The sequence below is a fragment of the Geotrypetes seraphini genome, chromosome 5, assembly GCF_902459505.1.
Source record: "Geotrypetes seraphini chromosome 5, aGeoSer1.1, whole genome shotgun sequence".
NCBI classification, from domain to species: Eukaryota; Metazoa; Chordata; class Amphibia; order Gymnophiona; family Dermophiidae; genus Geotrypetes; species Geotrypetes seraphini.
In genome coordinates, this window is record NC_047088.1 from 168,276,972 (window position 1) to 168,300,501 (window position 23,530).

General features: G+C 44.7%; 1 protein-coding gene across 2 annotated transcripts in view; it reads left to right on the forward strand.

Moving 5' to 3' along the window:
* Nucleotides 1-23,530, forward strand: part of ERBB4 (erb-b2 receptor tyrosine kinase 4) — a 1,781,744-nt gene that overhangs the window by 1,724,399 nt on the left and 33,815 nt on the right. For both annotated transcript variants that reach the window (XM_033945093.1, XM_033945094.1), the window contains one exon: nucleotides 9,680-9,727. In XM_033945093.1, coding sequence (XP_033800984.1) covers nucleotides 9,680-9,727 — 48 coding nt within the window. The remainder of the gene's footprint in view (nucleotides 1-9,679; nucleotides 9,728-23,530) is intronic.

The following is a 23,530-nucleotide window of genomic DNA, read 5'->3' on the forward strand; positions in this document are numbered from 1 at the left end:
ATGATTCTCTAGGTTTATAGTGTGCACTCCCATTTAGGCCAAGGAAAACCAGACTTAAGTACCTGTGCCTAACTTATGTGCACATTGGTCATATTCTATAAGAGTGCACCGAACTTTTATGGATACCCACGATCTGCCCATGCTCCTCCCCTGGCCATACCCCCTTTTTAGATTCACGCACTAGAAGTGGCATGCACCATTTATAGAATCACACCTACCAAGCTGTGTGCATAACTTCTAATTAGTGCCAGTTAGCATCAATTATGAGACGTTAATTGCCAACTATCGGCACTGATTGTTTTTGTTAAACAATTATGTTGTGGAAACAAATCAACTACGCACATCAATTTGCACACACAACTTATGGCACTATGGGCTAGATTCACTAAGCAAACCGATCATGTACTGATTGGTTTGTGACCCCTTTGCGACCCGATTTCCCTCCGACACGATTCACTAACCTGTGTAGCAATCCCATCCCGATCCGTGCATGCAAATGAGGGGAATCAGCATGCAAAGGAGGAAGGATGCGATTCACAAAACTTTTTTCCCTACACACCGACTGGCTGGCCGATCAAGAACAAGCGACTTCTTTAGACTCCTCCCTAAGGAAGTCCCTGATTGGCTGAGACACCCCAGGCACCTCCCAAGGGAGGAACCCAAGGCGCCTCAGCCAATCAAGGCCTTAGGCCCCTCCCCATGCATCACATGTTGTACCGGGGCATGGGCTAAGACCTGTATTGCGTCACAAACCTGGCAGAGCAACAGGAGCAGGAGCACTTTGTGCTTCCTCCTGCTCCCGAAGAAAACTGGAGGCAAGGCCTAAGGAACAGGAGGGTCCAGGCACCCCCTCCTGCTCCCAACTATATTTTCAAGGTACGGGGTGGAAGGGGGGGTGGGCCAGGCAGGCAGGCCAGCCCAACCAGGCCAGTCCAGGCCAGAGAAGGGGTGGGCTGGTCAGGGGTGCATTGGGCCAGTCGGGGGGGTGGTACGGTGGGCCGGTTGGGAGTGGGAACCTCACGTCAGGTCAATTTTTTTGGTTCGGGGAGGGAGAGGGGAAGGGGCACTTGGGAGAGGGACAGGGGTTTAATTTTTTTAAATAAGGCTGAAATTTTTCATATGTAAAACACGCAAAATAACTGCCCGATTTAAAAAAAAATTTAAAAAGCAGGCAGAAGCCCTGACAGCATTGACAGGAGGCTGCTTCTCCTGTCACTACTGTCAGGGCTCTAGCGATCCGTCCAGTCGATTAGGGGCGTGCCTCCTATCGCCCCCATTTGCATGCAGATGGTTGGGGAATCAGTCGGCCTGCCTCCAATCGCACATGGATCAGACTCGGATTGGAGGGTTAGTGAATCTAGCCCTTTATATAGAATTTTGGGGCTACTACACAGTAAATATGTGCAAACAGGCTTGACTGTGTTAAAGGGTTTTGTGATTGTTATCGTGAGTTAAACCTCATATTCATTTGTTTGAATTTGTCTGTCAGAGAGTGTGACATGGGCAGAGATAGGCATTTAGCAATTAACATGCTGCACTTACCATACATGAACTACTTAAGACAGAGTTAAGGCAGGACCACTTATCACCTCTAATAAAGTAGGTGGTAAGTGCTTCAATGTTATTTGGGAGTTCTGATACTACATATTAATCCGAATGTTATCACACCTTCTGTAATAAAAAAAATAATTAGACCATCACTTATTGTTGCAGTATTAGTTTTAGGCTTGCCATGTATTAAATGCCCACATTATAGTGCATTAATCCCAAAATGTAATGCTCTTTAGAAGGGCCCCTTAGTGTGTCAATGAACTGAATATGCACTAACAAATGCACATCTTTAATAAATATTAGAAAATGACACAGTGGTTGTTACCCGCGGCTAGCTGCGGGTAACCCGCCAAAACGGTGACCAAAAAAAAGGTCACCGCAAGATCGGGAACAAGGCCATTCACTGCCCCGTGGAGCGGTGAATGGTTAGCATGCGCAGTGAATGAGTGTGAACGCACGGTGAAGAGCGTTTGATCCGGCAGCCCCCTCTCTCCCGCTGGCCGTCCGGCCGGCCATGCATCTCCCCCCTCCCTCCCTCCTTTTCCCTTACCTTCTCTTGTTGAAATTGGCAATTTCTATAAGGCTATGTGCTGTATTTCAGCCGGAGCCTTGAAGTTGCGTCGCGTTGCCTGCTCGAAAAGTCTCCTCCGATGCAATTTCCTGTTTCCGGTTGCATCGGAGGAGACTTTTCTAGCAAGCAACCCGACGCGACTTCAAGACTCCGGCTGTAATACAGCTCATAGCCTTATAAAAATCGCCAGTTTCAACAAGAGAAGGTAAGGGAAAGGGAGGGAGGGAGGGAAATTCATGGCTGGCTGGCACCGCGTGAAAGGTGCTGGGTGTGGGAGAATGGAGAGGAGAAGACACTGAAGACGGGGACTGGGCGATGAAAGGGATAGCGGGGACGGTGATGGAGCGGTGAAGGGGACGGCAGAGACGGGGATGGGGCGGTGAAGGGGACGGTGGGGACGGGGCGGTGAAGAGGATGGTAGTCCGGGGACAGGGCAGTGACGGGGACAGAATTTTTCCCGTGTCATTCTCTAATAAATATAAATCCTTAAGTAACAATAACTGTGCTACTGGAACCTATTCCTCAAGCTCTACTCTAAATATGCAAAATCCAACTGCCTACTAGACCAGTGTTTTTCAACCTTTTTTGGGCAAAGGCACACTTGTTTCATGAAAAAAATCACGAGGCACACCACCATTAGAAAATGTTAAAAAATTTAACTCTGTGCCTATATTGACTATATATAAAGTAATTCTCTTGAATAGGAATCAAATAAACACAAAGAAAGTATTTTATAATGCTGCCACCGCCAACAACACCGTTGGCGGCGGTGGCACTCAAGTGGCTAAAGAGCCGCAGTTTGCCGGCCTAGGGACAACACTGGAGGGTGGCCAGCTGTGCACCCCCTTGGGACGTAAACCCGGGGTGGGGCAGACCGCCCCCCCCAACCTGGTATGCCACTATCTGTACCTCACTCCCTCCCTATGACCAAAAATTCTCCTTTCTTCTATTCCCCGTGTACACAACCATCTCTTTCCCTCCCTTCCTCTCTCCAAAGTTCATGCCTTCTGTGTCCAAACACTCATTCCCTCCCCCACCTCAGCATCTCTTTCCCTCCCTTCCTCTCTCCCAAGTCCATTTCTTCTGTGTCCAAAAACGCATTCCCTCCCCCACCTCAGCATCTCTTTCCCTCCCTTCCTCTCTCCCAAGTTCATGCCTTGTGTCCAAAACGCACTCCCTCCCCCCTTTTGTGTTCCGTGTTTGCCTACCAGCCCATCTTTGCAACTTTCTCAGCAAAACGAAGCTCAAGCCGCGAGGCTTGTCTTCTGCTTCCTGCCTGCCCTACCGCGCACAAATAGCCGAATGGAAGTATTCTCCGACGTCAGCGCTGACATCGGGGAACGCTTGCGATCGGCTATATGTTAGCTGTAGGGCAGGCAGGAACAGAAGACGAGCCTCGCGGCTCGAGATGTATTGAACTCCGCGGGTCCCCCGTCCAGCTGTCTCCTGTCCACGTGGGGCAGACCGCCCCTCTCCCTAGACTGGTGGTACTGCCCTGATGGCGGCCCTGGCCGTACGGCACACCAGGCAACATCTCGCGGCACACTAGTGTGCCGCGGAACAGCGGTTGAAAAACACTGTACTAGACAACTGTCCCCCCTCTATCATGAAATCCGCCCCCCCCCCATTTAAAGCTGAACTCTTCAACTGGGTTTCCCTATGCCTGACCACTTTCCGACAGAACTCGGCCACATCCTTGTATCTCCAATTATTAAAAACCCCAAGGAACCTACCTCTTCGGCTACCAACTACAGACCCATTGCCAATATACCACTCTTCCAAAAAATAATGGAAGGTCTAATTACTCATGACCTCATGAATTACCTAGAGAAGTTCAACATTCTTCATGATTCCCAGTCTGGCTTCCGCACAAATCATAGCACAGAAACAGTCTTAGCCTCTCTGACTAATTACCTCCTCCATTTATTTTCACTGGGAAAAAGCGCCCTGTTACTCCAGCTCGACCTGAGCAGTGCCTTTGACCTGGTAGACCATGACATTTTACTCAGATGCCTCGACTCCATTGGCATCTCCGGACAGGTACTAAACTGGTTCACAGGCTTCCTAAAAAACCGCACTTACCAAGTTCACTGTAACGGAACCTTCTCCCAGTCCTGGCACAATTCCTGCGGAGTACCTCAGGGCTTCCCTCTATCCCCTTCTCTATTCAATGTCTACATGGCTTCAGTGGGTCATATGTATTCTGACCTAAAATTGAAATCATATATATACGCAGAGGACATCACTATTATCATTCCCATATCCTCTCTTACTCAAGAGACTGAACAATTTACCTCCTCCATCCTCACCAAGATAGAACAATGGACCACACTATTCAAATTAAAACTGAACCCAGAAAAAACCAAAATTTTCCTGGCTTGTCCCACCAACAAGCTAACAAATACCTCCTTGAAATTAAACGGGTTAGACTACCCAATTAATCCCACTATCAAAATCCTTGGAGTCATCCTAGACCACTGCCTGACTTTCGAAGTCCATACCAATGCTCAGGTTAAAAAATGTTTTGGTACCCTCTGGAAACTTCGCACCATCAAACACTATTTCGACTTCCTCTCCTTCCAACTTCTGGTCCAATCACTAATCTTAAGCATCCTGGACTACTGCAATATTATATACCTAGGATCCTTTAAAAAACCAATCAAACGCCTAAGAATCGTTCAGAAAGCTGCCGTGCGCCTCATCTACAACCTCAACAAATCAGATCATGTAAGCCGTTATTACAAAAAACTGCACTGGCTGCCGATGGAGGCAAGGATCATCTTCAAATTTGCTTGCCTCTGCTTCAAAACCTTAACAAGCTCGTCTCCAGTCTACCTACCGGATCACTTTGAATGTTCAGGCCTCACCCGCACTCATAATACCCACCTGTTTACCTTCCCGTCCCTAAAGGGCTGTGTCTACGAGAGATTCCTCGATAGATCCCTGGCATTCCAAGCAGGCAAATGGAATAAATGTCTTACCACTTTCATCTCTAGCTCACCCTCCTATCAAACTTTCAGGAAATCAATCAAATCCTATCTGACAAATTTCTCTGACTCCCCCCACCCCGCCTTGTAACCCTGCCTTGTATCTCCGACACACCTCCGGATTTCCTGACTACTCCCGACTTGCTAAGCTAAGCTGATTGACTTATTTGTAACATCACTGTATATGTACAGTCTCTTACTCTGTTAACCGCTCTGAACTGTTATGGTACTGCGGTATACAAAAATAAAGTTATTATTATTATTAATATACCTATATCACAATGTATTCCGATAAATATAATTATTTCTTCACAAGAATTTAATTTAAAAAAAATGTATTGTTCATCTTATATATGAGCTTTGAGGGAACTTATTTTCAAGGCTAAATTGTTCAACTAAAGTTTGATAAGAAGACTGAACAAAGAGGGTTTTCAGTCTTCATTTTATACTTGAGGCTCATTATTCATTGACAAGAAATAAGATTTGAAATCCAGACTGATGAGCAATTCATCTTATTGTAACTTTTTTTTCTCTGTCCTCTTTTATTCAGGTACCCCATGTACCAATCCATAAAAGAATGAATATAGAATAGCTACATTCAGTCACTTTAGGCCCCTTGATAGAGGCAGCAGGCAATCATTCCCCAATAGACATGCAGGTGACTTCAGAGCTAAAAGAAACAGGGCTTTATTTAAACTTCCAGATTCTAGTTCTGAGTAAAACACAAAGAGAAATGTGATCGATCTACCTGGCAACAGTAACATTATGAAATTAAGTCTATCATGAACATTTAAGGGTGAATACAAATAATAATTTAAAAAAAAAACCTATTGAAGAACTCTTTTTAACTATATGAAAAGGAGATTATGACAAAATGAAAAAGTTTAGGAGGAAAAAATTAAAGGAACAATTGCCTGGGTCAATGGTTCACTTAGAGCATTGGTTCCCAACCCTGTCCTGGAGGGCCACCAGGCCAGTCGAGTTTTCAGGATAGCCCTAATGAATATGCATGGAACAGATTTGCATGCCTGGCACCTCCATTATATGTAGAAAATCTCTCTCATGCATATTCATTAGGGCTATCCTGAAAACCTGGTCCTCCAAGACAGTGTTGGGAACCAATGACTTTAGAGCATGGACATTATTTCTGAGCAGGCGCCAGGCACAGTTCCTCCCCTTTTTACTAGGGCTGCTTCGCACAAATAGCATGCATATAATTTGTGTGCTATTCATGCAGAGCATCACCCGTTAGGGAAAAATCACTCCTAGCATGGTATTTTTTACTATGGCATCGGGACATTGTACATTAGGGCCATTTGAGCCCACATGCTGAACTGCTTCAACTAATAGCCAATCTGTCAATCAAAACGGGAAAGATTCTGGAGGACTGGAAGGTTGCAAATGTTACACCGATTTTCAAAAAAGGTACGAGGGGAGACCAGGGAAACTACAAACCGGTGAGTCTAACCTCGGTACCGGGAAAGATGGTAGAGGTGCTGATAAAGGACTGCATCATTGATCACCTAGACCAGGGGTGTCCAATGTCGGTCCTCGAGGGCCGCAATCCAGTCGGGTTTTCAGGATTTCCCCAATGAATATGCATGAGATCTATTTGCATGCACTGCTTTCAATACATATTCATTGGGGAAATCCTGAAAACCCGACTGGATTGCGGCCCTTGAGGACCGACATTGGACATTCCTGACCTAGACAGACACGGTCTGATGAGGACCAGCCAGCACGGCTTCAGCAAAGAAAGATCTTGCTTGACAAACTTGCAGCACTTCTTCGAGGGAGTAAACAGGCAGATATACAATGTGACCCGGTCGACATTGTATATCTAGACTTTCAGAAGACATTCGACAAGGTTCCGCATGAACGACTACTTTGGAAAATTGCAAGCCATGGAACCGAGGGTGAAATACTCACGTGGATTAAAAACTGTCTGGAGCATAGGAAACAGAGAGTGGGTGTAAATGGTCAATACTCGGACTGGAAGAGCATCACCAGTGGGGTGCCAAAGGGCTCATTGCTTGGACCCGTGCTCTTAAACATCTTTATAAATGATCTGGACATAGGTATGACGAACGAGGTGATTAAATTTGAGGATGATACAAAGTTATTCAGAGTAGTGAAGACACAGGGGGATTGTAAAGATCTGCAATGTGACATAATCAGGCTTGAAAAATGGGCATCGACATGGCAGATGAGGTTCAACGTGGATAAGTGTAAAGTGATGCATGTCGGCAACAAAAATCTCATGCACGAATACAGGATGTCTGGGGCGGTACTTGGAGAGACCTCCCAGGAAAAGGACTTGGGAGTTCTGATCGACAAGTCGATGAAGCCATCTACGTAATGTGTGGTGGCGGCAAAAAGGGCGAACAGAATGCTAGGAATGATAAAGAAGGGGATCATGAACAGATCGGAGAAGGTTATCATGCAGCTGTATCGGCCATGGTCCGCCCTCACCTGGAGTACTGCATAGTGCACTGGTCGCCGTACATGAAGAAGGATACGGTACTACTCGAAAGGGTCCAGAGAAGGGCTACTAAGATGATTAAGGGGTTGGAGGAGCTGCCGTACAGTGAAAGATTAGAGAAACTGGGCCTCTTCTCCCTCGAACAGGGGAGATTGAGAGGGGGACATCATCGAAACATTCAAGGTACTGAAGGGGATAGACTTAGTTGATAAGGATAGGTTGTTCACCCTCTCCAAGGTAGGGAGAACGAGAGGGCACTCTTTAAAGTTGAAAGGGGATAGATTCCGTACAAACATAAGGAAGTTCTTCACCCAGAAAGTGGTGGAAAACTGGAACGCTCTCCCGGAGTCTGTCATAGGGGAAAACACCCTCCAGGGATTCAAGACAAAGTTAGACAAGTTCCTACTGAACAAGGATGTGCGTTGTTAGGGCTAGTCTCAGTTAGGGTGCTGGTCTTTGACCAAAGGGTTGCCGCGTGAGCGGATTGCTGGGCATGATGGACCACTGGTATGACCCACCAGCGGCAATTCTTATGTTCTTATGTTTTTAAGCATTATTCACTTTCATGAAATAGTCCCTTAAAAGGTATAATATTCTTCCCAAATGTCTGTGTGTTCATCCCTCAGTGCATGATTTGCATAAGGTGTTATGCAACCCCCTCTGCCATGTAACTTACGAGTATGTGAACTGACTGCAATTCTCCTGCAGCACAAATAGATGGCAGTCACAACTGCTCTCATTCAGCTTCAATGCAAACAGATAAATGCTGATTGTCAACCAACTACGCATATATACAAAGATTTCTTTTTTTTTTCAAGCTCTATCAGAAACCCACCCATATGGGGGGCTTCATCTATCCTCTCTTAGCATATTGTTTTGCAAGCCTTTCTGACTCATGCCCACCTCACATCTCATTCTCTCTGCTTACACATAGCATACCATCTTTCAATCTTTCACATACCCCCCTTAACTATTTCTTTTATTGTAACAATTTGTTTCCTCAAATCTAAAAAAAAACAACCCAAAACCCAACCTTTAGTGCATCTGTGATACGTGTTATAAAATAGATGGCCATGCAATTCGTAAAAGTAAATTCTAGAATTGACTAACTTTGTAAACACAGCTAGTGCGAGCTGTGAAATGAATCTGAATAGAACCCCCCCTCCCCCCCATTTGCTGGTAAGCTGTAGTACAGTAGTTTGTGATTATAATTAGTCAGTCTTGACTTAAGGTATGTCTGCCAGAAGTGGTCCCCTTATACTACTGAAAAGAATAGAAAAGGAGCCCCAAGACTGATTGAGGCACAAATAGTTATAAAACTGGTACCTTTTTTAAGCAGTGAATGTACCCGTTTCTGCTGGCAGTTGTTTTCTTTATCTGTGCAGAAAGGATGTGGAATGGACAGCAATGGCTTTTTCCCACCATAGGGAAGATACCTTTCTACACATAATTTTCCTCTGGCACCAAAACAGCTAGCAGCAAGCACAGGGACCAAAACCGTTTTTGTTTGTTTTTCTGCAAAGTCATCTTTAATTTCCCAGGGAACCAGGGAAGGAAATGATTTGGGAAATGAACATATTTTAAGATTGCTAGGTAATGCACCATTGTTGCCAAATGATTCAGCCTGACTAGGAAGACATTTAACTATCTCTGTCTTCCTCCCTTCTCACCCCCTTAGCTTTGAACACACTGTACAGTGTGAACTGAAAACTGCAAGTACCAAAATAGAGAGAAGCATAATTAGCCATTAGAATCAGCGTAGTGCTTCTTCTCAAACATAGCCTTGACCAGTTTGCTGTTGGTGCTGTATGTTCTTGAAGCTGTTCAAGAAATAAGGACCCAGACTGAGCATTTCAGACTTCTATACTAAAGCAGCCCTTTTTTTCATGTGGATGTCTTATATTTGAGATTGGCCAAAAAGATAGATATACTAAGGACCAAACAATTAAGCAGCACACAGCTCAAGTAATTTTTTTTCTGAACTAGCAAATTCACTGTTGTGCATGCAGTTATTTTCTTATTGGCTCATTCAGCTCATGTGACTTCTCATCAATCTTATATACACATTACGTTTTTCTTTCCTATTAGAGTACAATTGGACACAGCTCTCCTCCTGCCTACACCTCTATGTCAGGAGTAAGTATTTTATCATCATCCTATGACTTTTAGGCTTCTTTTCTTTTTTTTACACACTTAGGGGGAAATTCTGTATAGGACGCATGTTTTTACAGGCACCTAAGAAGCGACTGAAAATCGCACACTGGCATCCTATACAGAATCACATCTGTCCTAAGGGACAGACGCCCAACCCCGCCACTTACAGAATCGCACCTAATCCATTCCCATCAGTTGATCTCAGCAAGGGAATCCCCCTGCCATGAAGAGCTTAGCGAATGCGTCAGGGGACCCACGAACCTCCCCACCCACCCCTGCAAACTTAGCCGGCAGGAGGGATGCCGAATTCCTCCCCCTGCCATCCCTGAACCCCCACCTGACACTGACCATGGCAGGAGGGATGCCCAATCCCTTCCATCACTACCCCCAACCCCCCTTGAAATCCCCCACTCCCTCCTGCTGCCAGCCCTGTCGATCCCCCAAACCCCCTACACTCCCCAACACCCACCCAACACTCCCTAACACCTACCCGACATTCTCTAACACTCTCCAACACAGCCGACACCCCCTGACAGCCCCTGACACTCACCCAACATTCCCCAACACCCTTAGGCACCTGGACCAATCAGAGTCTTATACCCCTCCCAGGTGCAACCCAGAATGCACTGGGAAGGCCCACCATTTTGGAAGAGGCAGGCCTACTAGCCAAAGGGAGTGGGCATTCCTCTTGCTGACCATCTCTAAAAGGTACAGGGTGGAGGTTGAGAGGTGTCATGGGGGATGTTGGGGTGTGAGGGAGTGTTTGTATGTGTTAGGAAATGTTGGGTGAGTGTCGGGTGGGTGTTAGGGAGTGTTGGGAGTGTAAGGTGAGTGTTGGGGAATGTCTGGTGAGTGTTGAGTGGGTGTTGGGGAGTGTCTGGTGGCAAGAGGGAGTTGGCATCCCTCCTGCTGATTGGATGGGGGGTCAGGAGTGGCAGGGGTTCAGGGGATCGTCTGGGGTGGCGGCGGAAGAGAGTGACTGCAGACAGTGTTGGGGGAGTTTGGGGGTGGTGGCAAGAGGGAGTGGTCATTCGTCAGGGGGAGGGGGGAAGTTCCCTGCTGCAGCTGCTCAGCTGATCATGGCAGTGAGAATTCTTTGCCACAATCAGCATAGTGATTGCATCCATTTGAAATGTTGACCAACTTGATATTTAAGTCAAAGGACTTCTGAGATCGAAGAAAGCATTCCATACATACCATCATATCCTTCTCTGACAAAGGCAGAGAAATACAGTATGTCTCCATCAAATGAATTTTTCCTACCCAGGTTTTATATGAAGGATCCATCCTAAATTTAACATAGGGAATGATCCCAGGGAAATGTAGAGAGAAAGGATGAGTTCTAAGGTTCATTAAATAGCTTGATATCTTTAAGGAGCTGAATGCAGTGCCTTTCCATGTAAAATAATGTGTGAAACTCCACTCTTAGGGCTCCTTTTACTAAGCCGCGCTAGGGCCTTAACGCGTGGAATAGCGTGTGCTAATATGCTGAGTGCGCTAGCCGCTACTGCCTCCTTTTGAGCAGGTGGTAGATTTTCGGCTAGCATGCGCTATAGTGCGCGCTAATCCAGTATGTGTGTTAAAACCGCTAGCGCGGCTTAGTAAAAGGAGCCCTTAGTGTTTCTTGCAAATAATTTTAATTTGAAACATTGTTTATAATCCAGTTTTTTGGCAAAAAATTCAATATAGTGTAGTTCATAAGAATTGATAAAAATTACAATTTAAAAAAGGGTAAGAAGGTGAAAACGAATTACTATATCCAGGAGATGCTGAGGAATAATTTTATGTATGGCATCTAGGTTGCAACATGACATTTAGGTTCATATGTATGAAAATAATCTAATATTATATAAAAAAGCTGAGTGAACACTGAGCTTTCTACAAAATATATGTAGTGCCAACAAAGAAATATGTACATTTGGCATGATGCACAATAGAAGAAGTTATTTACATACACATATAAAGTGAAACATTGCTACTTATGAGAGTAATTTAATAAACGTTGTTCCCTTTATAAAGTGTATTTTGCCTATGGAAAAGGATTTTATAAAATTGCAAAAAAACATATGTATACAGAAAAACTGCACATACATGTATGCGAACCCGAAAAGGGAGCATGGCCATAGGGGGATCATGGGTGTGCCGTGGGCATTCCTAAAAATTACACACATTGTTATAGAATACACTTCTCCCTCCCTATTTGCGGGGGTTAGGGGCAGATCCAGCCCATGAATAGGGAAAATTTACGAATAACTTTTGGGCCGGCTCTGGCCCACCCCTGGACCTTACCTGGTGGTCTAGCAGTGACGCGGGACAAGAGCAATATTCCTACTCTCCTGCCCCTTGCAGAGCCATGCTTTGAGTTCCCGTGGTCTCATGAGACTACAACAGGAACTCCCTGTTGTAGTCTCATGAGACCACAGGAACTCACAGCACGGCTCTGTATGGGGCAGGAGTGTAGGAAGATCGCTTCTACCTCACGTCATCGCTAGACCACCAGGTAAGGTCCATGCTCCTGGGGTGGCTGCTCGCCTCCTCCGCCTCAGATCACCCCCTCCACCTCTGATCGCCTCCTCCGCTTCCGATCGCCCCTCCGCCTCCAATCGCCCCCTCCTCCTCTTTCAATCGCCTCCCTCCTCGCCCCGATCCAAGTCCTGGGGCCGTTTTTTTTTCATTGCGGTCTGCCAATGAGCGATTCTCATGGGGGGGCCTGGGGAAAAAGAAATTGCAAATAATCGAAACTGCGAACATCAAAACCGCGAATAGGGAGAGGGAAGTGTACACCCAATTCACACTGAATCTAGACATGGAGCATTTCCACCAGGTTTTAGTTGACATAAAGGTTTATGCCTAAATTGTAGTTCCTATGAGCATCGGGAACAGCACGGGCCTTTCAGCGCAGCTCTCTGCACTAAAAACTGCTCGCGCAATTTGGTAGAAGAGGCCCTAAGTTTCATTCCTCCCTGCTAAAAATACAAAAACAAAAGTGACCCTCTAACAGAGTAATATTCAAATCCATATCTGTGTATAATACTAGGTTTATGTGCAGAAATGTAGCTTTGGAAAATTGCCCACTCCAGCTGCAAGTAAATTTATGCATATAGCTTAATTATGGGAATAATTTACCCAAATACCACGGAGATGATCCTGGAGGCAGAATTGGGCCAAGAAGAATATTTGCATGCACATTTTTGGGCTTTTGTTGTGCAGATTTGCATGTGTACTCCGAACTCAGTTGAGAACAGTGAAGTGAAGTCTGGCAAAGAAAGTTCCCACATATAGCGTAAGATTCCATGCATTTACTTCTCTCTCAGGAATGAAACATTTGTTTGCATTTCCTTTGAATCTTATTCCCCTCCTCGAACTTCACATCATGACCCCTTCCTCTGAAGTTCCTTTTCTATGAAACATTTCACCTTTATGTTATTTATTGCCTTTTTCAACTATTTAAATGTTCGTATCCTGTTCCCTTTGCCTTCTTTCCTCTAGTAAGTTATGTAGACTTGCTATGAAATATGGCATTTAAGTTGGCTATAGGCTAGGAATGGCTCCAGGCCCATTAAATAGCGTTTGGCCAGCTAACTGCTAATATTCAGAAAACGATAACTGTCTACGTCCGCTGAATATTAGCAGTTGGCAGATAAAACTTGGCCAGCTATATTGCGGGATAGCCGGCAAATTTACACATTGACCAGCCAAATTTAGCAGCCAAATCAGGCCGCGCAAAAAACGTGTATATCTTTGACCGCTATAACTTAGCTGGCTAGCACTTAAAATTAATGTAGCCAGCTAAGTTTGAGCCAGCCAAAAATAAAGAAAGATAGAAGATAGAAAGATGACGGCAGAAAAGGGCTACAGCCCATCAAGTCTGCCCACTCTTCTGACCCACCCCATCAAGTCTGAGTGCTAATGACCCAGTTCCCTAGCTCGACCCCCGTAGGGATCCCACGTGGATGTTCCTTTTATTTTTAAAGTCGAGTACACTGGTGGCCTTGACCACTTGCACCGGAAGTTTGTTCCACTGATCCACCACCCTTTCTGTAAAGAAATACTTCCTGGTGTCACCATTAAATTTCCCTCCTCTGAGTTTGAACGGGTGCCCCCTTGTGACCGAGGGTCCCTTAGGGAAGAATATATCGCTTTACGCCTCGACATGACCTGTGATGTACTTAAACGTCTCAATCATGTCTCCCCTTTCTCTACGCTCCTCAAGAGTGTAGAGCTGCAGTTTGTCCAGTCTTTCCTCGTATGGGAGACTCTTGAGTCCGGAGACCATTCTAGTGGCCATTCGCTGGACCGATTCAGCTCGAAGCACATCTTTTCGGTAGTGTGGTCTCCAAAATTGCACACAGTATTCCAGGTGAGGTCTCACCATGGTTCTGTAGAGCGGCATTATGACTTCAGGTTTGCGGCTGATGAAGCCTTTATTGATACATCCCAACATTTGCCTTGCCTTGGATAAGGCCTGCTCCACTTGTTTGGCAGCCTTCATGTCTGCGCTGACGATTACTCCCAAGTCCCGTTCTTCTGAAGTCCTAGCTAGTGTTTCTCCGTTCAAGGTGTAAGTTTTGCATGGGTTTCCGCAGCCGAGATGCATGACCTTACATTTCTTTGCGTTGAAGCCCAGCTGCCATGTCGAGGACCAGTTTTCCAACGTGATCAGATCTTGTGTCATACTATCCTTAAGATTGTTTTCACTTACTATATTACACAGTTTGGCGTCATCGGCGAACAGTGTTACTTTACCCTGAAGCCCTTGGGTCAAGTCTCTTATGAATATGTTGAAAAGGGATGGTCCCAGGACCGAGCCCTGCGGCACTCCGCTAGTCACCTCCAATGTCTCAGAGAGGGTGCCGTTGACCACCATCCTCTGAAGTCTTCCACTCAGCCAATCAGTTACCCATGCAGTTAGCTTCTCGCCTAGACCCATCGACTTCATCTTGTTTAATAGTCTGCGGTGCGGGACACTGTCAAACCCTTTGCTGAAATCCAAGTACACTATGTCCAGAGACTCTCCCAGGTCTAGCTTTCCCGTCACCCAATCGAAGAAGCTAATAAGATTGGATTGGCATGACCTACCCCTAGTGAATCCATGTTGACGGGGATCCCTTAGGTCTCCCTCATCCAAAATCGTGTCTAATTTACCTTTGAGTAGAGTTTCCATGAGTTTACACACAATTGATGTGAGACTCACCGGTCGGTAATTCGCAGTCTCTGCTCTGCATCCCTTTTTGTGCAGAGGAACGACGTTAGCTGTTTTCCAGTCCAGGGGGACTCTCCCCGTACTTAGGGAGAGATTGAAGAGCATGGCTAACGGTTTCGCTAGAACATCGCATAGCTCTCTGAGCACTCGTGGGTGTAAATTGTCCGGCCCCATGGCTTGTTCACCTTGAGTCTTGACAGTTCTCTGTAAACATCAGCAGTTGTGAACTCAAATTTCTGAAATGGATCTTCCATGCTTTGCTTTGTTTCCAGCCGTGGCCCTGCCCTGGTGCCTCACAGGTAAAGACAGAGCAGAAGTAATCATTCAGCAGTTTAGCTTTATCTGAATCTGTTTCCACATAACTCCCGTCTGGCGTTCTAAGGCGTACTATACCATTTGTGTTCTTCTTCCTCTCGCTAATGTACCTGAAGAAGGATTTGTCCCCTTTCGTAATATTCTTCGCTAGAGTTTCTTCCATTCGAAGTTTGGCCTCCCTGACTGCTGTTTTGACAAGACTTTGTCTTGTATTCAATGTTCGCTTCTTTCTCCCCGGTGTGTTTGTATGAGAGAAATGCTCTTTTCTTCTCCTTGACGCGGTACGAGACCTCATCAGTGAACCATTTGGGTCTCTTGTTTCTTTGTTGTTTATTTACCGATTTAATGTAGCAGACAGTTGCCTCCTGAATGGTCGATTTCAAGATTGACCACATAGCTTCCACATTATCGGTCACTTCTTGAACCTGTAGTGTCTGATGAACGAAATCTCCCATGCGTTCGAAGTCAGCGCCCCGGAAATTGAGTACCCTTGTTCTTGTTTGAGATCTAGGGAAGCCTTTCCTAAGGTTAAACCATACCATGTTATGGTCACTGGTGGCTAGCGTTTCTCCCACCGAGACCTCCGAGACACTTTCCCCGTTCGTAAGTACCAGGTCCAGGATGGCCTGGGCCCTAGTAGGCTCTAGCACCATTTGTTTGAGCTGTACTCCCTTCATGGACGCTAATATCCTCCTGCTGTTACAATTTGTCGCTGAGAGTGTGTTCCAGTCTACATCAGGCATATTGAAGTCACCTAATAGAACAACATCCCCCCGCAAGGTGATATTCTCAACGTCTTCAATTAATTCTGCGTCTTTGTCCTCTGATTGTCTAGGAGGTCTGTATACCACACCGAGGTACAGGCATTTTTCTCCGCCCCTGGCCAGGTTTACCCAGATGGATTCCCCAGTATACTTAACATCCGTGATCCTGGTTGTCTTGATGTGCTCTTTGATGTAAAGTGCTACCCCTCCTCCTAGCTTACCTTCTCTGTCTTGGCAAAGCAGGTTGTATCCCGGTATAGTTATATCCCACCCATGAGAGTCCGTGAACCATTTTTCGGACACAGCCACCACGTCTAAGTCTGCATTAACCATTTCTGTTTCCAGTTCTAGAAGTTTGTTCCCTAGGCTGTGTGCGTTAACATACATAGCTCTCCACTCTTGGTGTTTACAGAGCTCCTGATGAGTTAAAGTGTCTCCTAGCGAATCTTTTGTAGTAAGGGTACTTACCTCGGACTTGGAAGCGGAGTTTTGGTTCGCCACCTCAGGATTGTTACTTACTGTTCTGGTGTAAAAGTGGGTACCCACCCCCTACTTACCTAGTTTAAAGCCCTTCGAAGTAGGCGGGCTAGTCGGTGTCCGAAGACGTTCTTCCCTCTGTTGGTCAGGTGGAGTCCGTCTGGTCCCTGTAGTGCCTCACCGTGATTCAGGAATCCGAAGTTCATTTCCCGGCACCATCGTTGTAGCCACTCATTCGTCTTCAGGATACGTTCGTCCCTGTCCCTTCCTCTGCCCCTAACAGTTAGAATTGAAGAGAATACTACCTGTGCTTCTGTTTGCTTCAGTCTCCTTCCCAGAGCTCTGAAATCTCTAGCTATATCCTCCAGGGTGTTCTTGGCAGTGTCATTCGTTCCGACGTGGATGAGCAGCATTGGGAAGTGATCCTGGGGCCTGAGAAGTCGATCAAGACAGGTGGTCACATCTCGTATTCTGGCTCCGGGTAGACAGCAGACCTCCCTCGACTGCATATCCGGTCTGCATATTGGTCCCTCGGTGCCTCTAACATGGAGTCCCCGATGGCTATCACTCTGCGCTTCTTTTGGGGGTGCCGATCCGTTGTCTCTGGAGATGGGGATGTGTGTTGATCCTGGTCCTGCTCTACGTCGGTGGTCTCTTTCTGCTCTACGTCGGTAGTCTCTTCCTGCAAAACCAGGAATCTGTTCTTCAGGTTCAGATGTGGAGTCGATGTGACGCTGCCCTGGTGAGAGAAGGAGTAAGAAGGTGAAGAGATTGTAAATGGGGGGGGGGTCTCCTACGTTTACCTGTGGAGGAGGTCACTAACTGCCAGGAGTCAGTGTCTCCATCCATCTCCTGAACTCCAATAGTTGGTTCCCGTGTCGTCGGCCCTGGAGTCACCATGGGAGATCCGTCACGAGCTCATTTTGTGATCTGGGATAGTTCCTGCACTATCCCATCGATATAGGCCTCATCCTCCCTGATGCCTCTCAGACGTTTCACCTCCTCCCTGAGGCTCCTTAGTTCCTGGGTGATGTCGTCATCCTGCTGGCCGACCTCCTCTGTCTGTGTAGAGGCCGTAATGTACTGCTGTGGGATGGTTTCGGTCTGCACGGAGTCGTCCTTTCTTGGTGCTGTGTACTCCTCCGTCTGTACGTATGCCGAGGTCAGCTCCCGGATCACCTCAGTGCAGGGGATGCCGATCTTGCTTGCCGTTTCACACTCCTTGTCCGCCCTGCCATATCATAGACTGGATAGTCAATGCTGGTCACCGAAAATGGCCTGGCATTGAATATCGGCACTCAGCACCAACCTCGGGAGTTAGTCGGCCTGCTTCCCATAGTCCGACTGTTGGCCCCAGTGTGTTTGTGTCCTCATTAAGCTCCATTATGAACTGTGGAGTGTCACACCGAATTGAGAAAATCAATGAGCAGTATACAAATTTCAAGTTTAATTAATTTTAATATACCGACCATCGACGTGCACCTGGCCGGTTTACAATGCTAAAAATGAAAGGTTAAAATAAATTGTTGTAGGGGGAAAAATTGTGACATTAAATAGACAAATTGCAAATACGAACATGAGCTTGAGGGGAAAGGGGGAGGGGAAAGTTAATAATTACATCATTAAAAACAAATTAATTAAAGGGAAGAGGGGGAAGGAGGATAAAACACCAGGAATGGGGATCGCTTCTTAAAAGTGGTTCGTGTTTATTTTGCAGACTGATTCAGTATATTTGATGCTCCATGTTGAACTGTCAGAGTTGAATTTCACATCAGTGTGAGGTACAGAGATGATGCAATGAGGCATGCTAAAGTTGCTTTTGATTGGTTAGTGAAAACACTGAAAATTTAAGTAGGGTTATCATACTTCCTCTTTTAAGAAGACATTTCATCCTTATAGACTTCTTCAGATATGTCCTCCCACATTTTTAGGAAAATATCCTCTTTTTTTTCCTTTTATGTGCCTAGAACCAATACACCTTACCCACATAATAAGAGAAACCATCTCTGACCTATTAGTCAGTCTGGAGATATGGGAGTACTAAAGAGAGAGAAAGGCATTGCTGATCTCTCTGTTTCCCTGCTGAATGAATCTGTCAAAATAATTTTGTTCTTGCAGCACAACTTTCAACATATATCATGCAAAGTCTTTCACATGTGTCTCTGAAGCCAGCCAAAGTTGTTGAGGGATATCCAGTCTTCTGATAAGTGCCCTTGGGCTCAGAGTCAGTCAAACTCAAATATGGAAGTTTTTGAAAAATAGATTATTGCTGTACTTCTTGATGTATGTTCATTAACTAAAAGTAATTTACATATTTGCTACAATTAAATATTTCTTTAGCAAAGATACCAAACATTTTTAATTTTATGCCCTCATTTTTTGTCTCAGTAAATAAGGCAACCCTAAGAACTCCTTTTACTAAGGTGCGCTAGGGCTTTAACACATGGTATAGCGGGCGCTACATTGCCCCGCGCGCAAGACCTTAACGCCAGCATTGAGCTGGCGTTAGTTCTAGCCGCGTAGCATGCTGTATAGCGCACAGTAATTTCCCGCGTGCGCTAAAAACGCTAGCGCACCTTAGTAAAAGGAGCCCTAAGTTTGTGTTCTTAGTGGAACTCTAAAGTTTGCATTGTAGTGTAATAATGCGCTCTGTTTCTTACCGTTGCAAACATGTCAGCGGGACCTCTAAGGAATAGCAGTTTCCATAATTTTTATATTCTTTCTTCTACACTGCCAGCTGGAATGAGTTTCTGCATATCAAAAAAGCAACAGGCTACCATTAAATAAATAGATGTTCTTTTTATTAAGCAAGAAAAAGTTTTCTTTTTTTTTTTTAATTAAAAGGAAATGTCAACTCTGTTTAAAACACAGCCCTTCAAACTGTAAAGAGCAATGAAGAAATCCCCCCCCCAAAAAAAAAGGGGGGGGGCTTTTATGGAACAGCAGTGGTGTGCTGAAAGTGAACAAAGGACCGCTCTGCTGCATGATTAGATTCTCCTACAGCCTGCCCTATCCTGCATGCGCATTATTGTGCAAATGGGAAACCTAGTCTCTCCATAGACTGAGAAGCAGAAAAAGAGGACAGCTCAAAGGAAGCTTGTTTGATGGATTTCAAGAACTTCCAAGCCTTCTTAAGGAAATCCTATGCATTATAACTAAAAAGGGATCATTTAAAAAAGGGTTTAGGCTGCTTACTTTGAGGCCCTTTTATTAAGCTGGGTTAAAGTGCTAATGCATGCCTATGGTTCAGGAATCCTGTGGGAGCTGCCAAATATGTGTGCCCCTACTATATGCTAAAAATAATATGTTTGCGTCAGAGCTATTCCTGTGCTAAATCAGTTAGCACAGCTACATTACAATGCTTGTGAACCCTTACTGGCAAAGTCTATATCAGGGGTGTCCAACCTGCAGCCCGAGGGCCGCATGCGGCCCAGTAAAGTATTTTGTGCGGCCCCGGTCGAGGGCGATCCAGTGTTTTCCTCTGCTGCCCCCAGGTGTTTAATGTTTTACGTGCTCCCTCCTCTGTCTTGCTGCAGCGTTTGCGCGTATGTGCGGTCCCAGAAACATTTTCTTCGGCCAGTGCGGCCCAGGGAAGCCAAAAGGTTGGACACCCCTGGTCTATAAAGTCTACCTAAAGTTAGGCACCTACATTGGTGCACCTAGCCGATGTAGGCGCCTAAATTAATTGGCTAATAGTAATACCTTAATCAGTGTTAGGGTGACCAGGTTACCCTTTCCAGAAGGGAGACTTCTGACCAATCCTGGTTTTAAAATTACAATCCAAAGCAGTGCAGCATTTGTAATCCATGAGTCTATCCATGGAAATCAGTGCTGCGGGTTGGCAGTAATCCAGGACTTGCCAAAAAGTCTCCCTTCTGGAATGGGTAACCAGGTCACCCTAATCAGCGCTGATAATTGGCACTCAACACCTCAAAATTGTCATGAATTGTACTTAATTGAAAGTTAGGCGCCTAACTCAAAACGTGATTCTATAAAATGTAGGTGCTGAATCCAAAGTACATACCTAAAAGTGGGCGTGGTTGGGGCAGATTGTTTCTTTGAATTAGGTACCTCTTTTTGAATTAGGCACAGGTATTTAGGTGGAAAAAAATATAATGTTATAAATACATAAAGTTAGGATACCTAGCAACCCCTACCATCGCTTAGCTGGCACTAGAGAATGACACGGTGACAAAATTCATCACCGTTCTCGTCCCCGCGGGAAATAATCCCATGTCATTTTCTACTGTCTATATCAACCTCAGTCCTTCTACACCAGCATTCTTCAAAGCAAAGCTTGTGGGTCAGTGGTTGTGGCCATTCATACTCTGATTCTTCCTTCTCTCCTTAAAGAATGACATGAAGATGGTTTCCCGCGGTTATCCGCGGGGACGGGAACGGTGATGAATTTTGTCACCGTGTCATTCTCTAGTTGGCACTAAGGGCTCCTGTTACTAAACTGTGATAGCAGAATTGCCGCGCACACTAGACTCTAATGCCAGCATTGAGCTGGCATTCTAGCCGCTTAGCGCAGGTTTAGCACGTGACAATTCTGCGCACACTTTAAAACGCTATCGTAGCTTAGTGAAAGGAGCCCTAAGTGTGATTCTAAAGTCTGCCTAACGTTTATAGAATCACACTTAGCACCACACTAGTCAGCACCAATTTTTTAGGCAACCTATATATGAGGGACCACTGAAAAGTTCACAACCCAACCAAGAAGAGAATGATGTGGAGCCATGAAAGCCATGGCCTAAATGGCAGTGCACCGAAGGATTCAATGCCTACTGGAAGATCAGACTGCTTATGCACAGCTAGGCATGATTCTATAAATTATAGATAGATAGATAGATAGATATACTTGTGGATTTATATGTTTGAACTTATTGGAGAATATTACGATTGGAAAAATATTGAAAAATTGGACCGATGAGGATGAATTTTATGATCCGAATACTATATGATTAGATCTTATAGCTACATATCCTTCAAAAATATTTATTGTACTGAACTTTCGAGTTCTTGACTGATACAGTTGTGATAGTTCTTTGACTGTAGGTCAGGTTGGCTCTATGTCACCCTAACACAAAAAAGCATTTAAGGCCAGATTCATTAAAATTAGACGCTGGTAAGATCCTTGCTAAGCTAGTATTGTATATAATGTTCACTGCACAGAGTGCCCTTTGCAGAATTCTGGTGTGGAGGGGCATTTTTGATAGGATGTCTAAATCTGAGTTTGGACATTTTGGGAAATGCAATCAGAAATCCAGTAGAGAAAATGTCCATTCTCAAAACAGCAAGACATCTATCTTTTCTTTTTTTAGAATGATCTGTGTAGACGTTTTGGTCCGTAGTATATCTATCATTTATGGCCATTCTCAAATATAAGACATCCACACGAAAAACGCAAAAAAATAAGTTTTTCAGATGTTCAAGCAGCTAGAATTCTCAGTAAACTATTCACAGCAGAAAAATTACTACAAGAATTACTGCAGAGAATATCATATTAAAAGTCCCAGGTACAGATGTCACTTTAACTAGCTTCTATTGTATAGTGAGCCCTCCAAAATCCACCCAAAACTTACTGTATCCACCTGTACACCACAACAACAGCCCTTATGCCTGCAGATGTCATCTTAATGTACTTATAGTAGATTTTGGAGGGCTCACCATAACATAGAAGCAAGTTAATGACATCTGTACCTGGAACTTTTAATGTGAAATTCAATGTAGTAACCCCAGTGGCGTACCTAGGGTATGTGGCACCCGGGGCCCATCATTTTTTGACACCCCTCCCATCTATATGAAAAATATGATTTTTAGTACCAATCTACATATCGCACCACAAGAGTGTACCTAGGAAAAGGCTGCATCTTAAACACTGCAGTGAGTACTAGAACACCAACACATACATTGTAAAACTAAACAAGCCAGATCCCGCCAGTCAATTGGTCCTGTAGTCAATGCCAACTGAAAACTATGTCTTTTTCATACACACAGAACAGAGATACACCCTCTCCCAAAATGGAATAATCACAAACTAAAAATAGAAATATGTAGACAAAAGTTAAACTGATCTGCCAAGAAACCAGACCCTGGATACAATGCAACACCACGAAAAACAGTAACACATGTCCTCTAATACAGTGCAAAATATAAAGACAGTAGATGTAAATTTGAAAAAACTGATACATAACAATCACCACTTTATAAATTAACAAATAAAAATAAAACAAATAATGAGAAATAAAAAAATACCATTTTATTGGACTAATCCCCGTAAGCTCGGTCCCCATCCCCGCAAACCACCTGATTCCATCCACACAAGCCTTGAATTGTTTATATTAAAGTATAAAAAGAAACAATATTCTGTACAATTGTCAATTTATAAATCAGCGTCTTCTCCCCACTCTCTTCCCCATTTCCCTTCAGCATCCTCAGCCCACTCTCTCTCCACTTTCCTTCAGCGCACGCACATAAAAACAAGCAAGTAATTTTATATCATTTTCATTCTATTCATTCATAGAAATTAAAGTCTAGATAATGCCAGTCACATAACAAAACATGATTTTACAAAAATAATTCCCTGCAGTCAAGCCTGCAAGGATTACTAGATGTCTTTCAGCAGTTCCCCTCCCTCCCTCCCCCTTACCTTTGTGGCCAAGTCAAAATGATCTACCAACAATAAAATTTTAAAAACACAAAGCACGCTGTACGCAGAGAAAATGTTAATTATCATTTATATTCCGCGGGTTTTCAAAGAGGTCAAGGCAGATGACTTTATGCAATGTCACCTCAGTAACAACTATACAAAAATAGACAAATATTCCCCCTCCCTTTTTACTAAACTGCGATAGCGGTTTTTAGCGTAGGGAGCTGCGCTGAATGCCCCACGCTGCTCTCGACGCTCATAGGCTCCCTGCGCTAAAAAACTCTATTGCGGTTTAGTAAAAGGGGGCCATAGTGCAAAATATAGACAGCAGATATAAATTTTCAAAACGAACAAATTTTGATCACTAAGTTGAA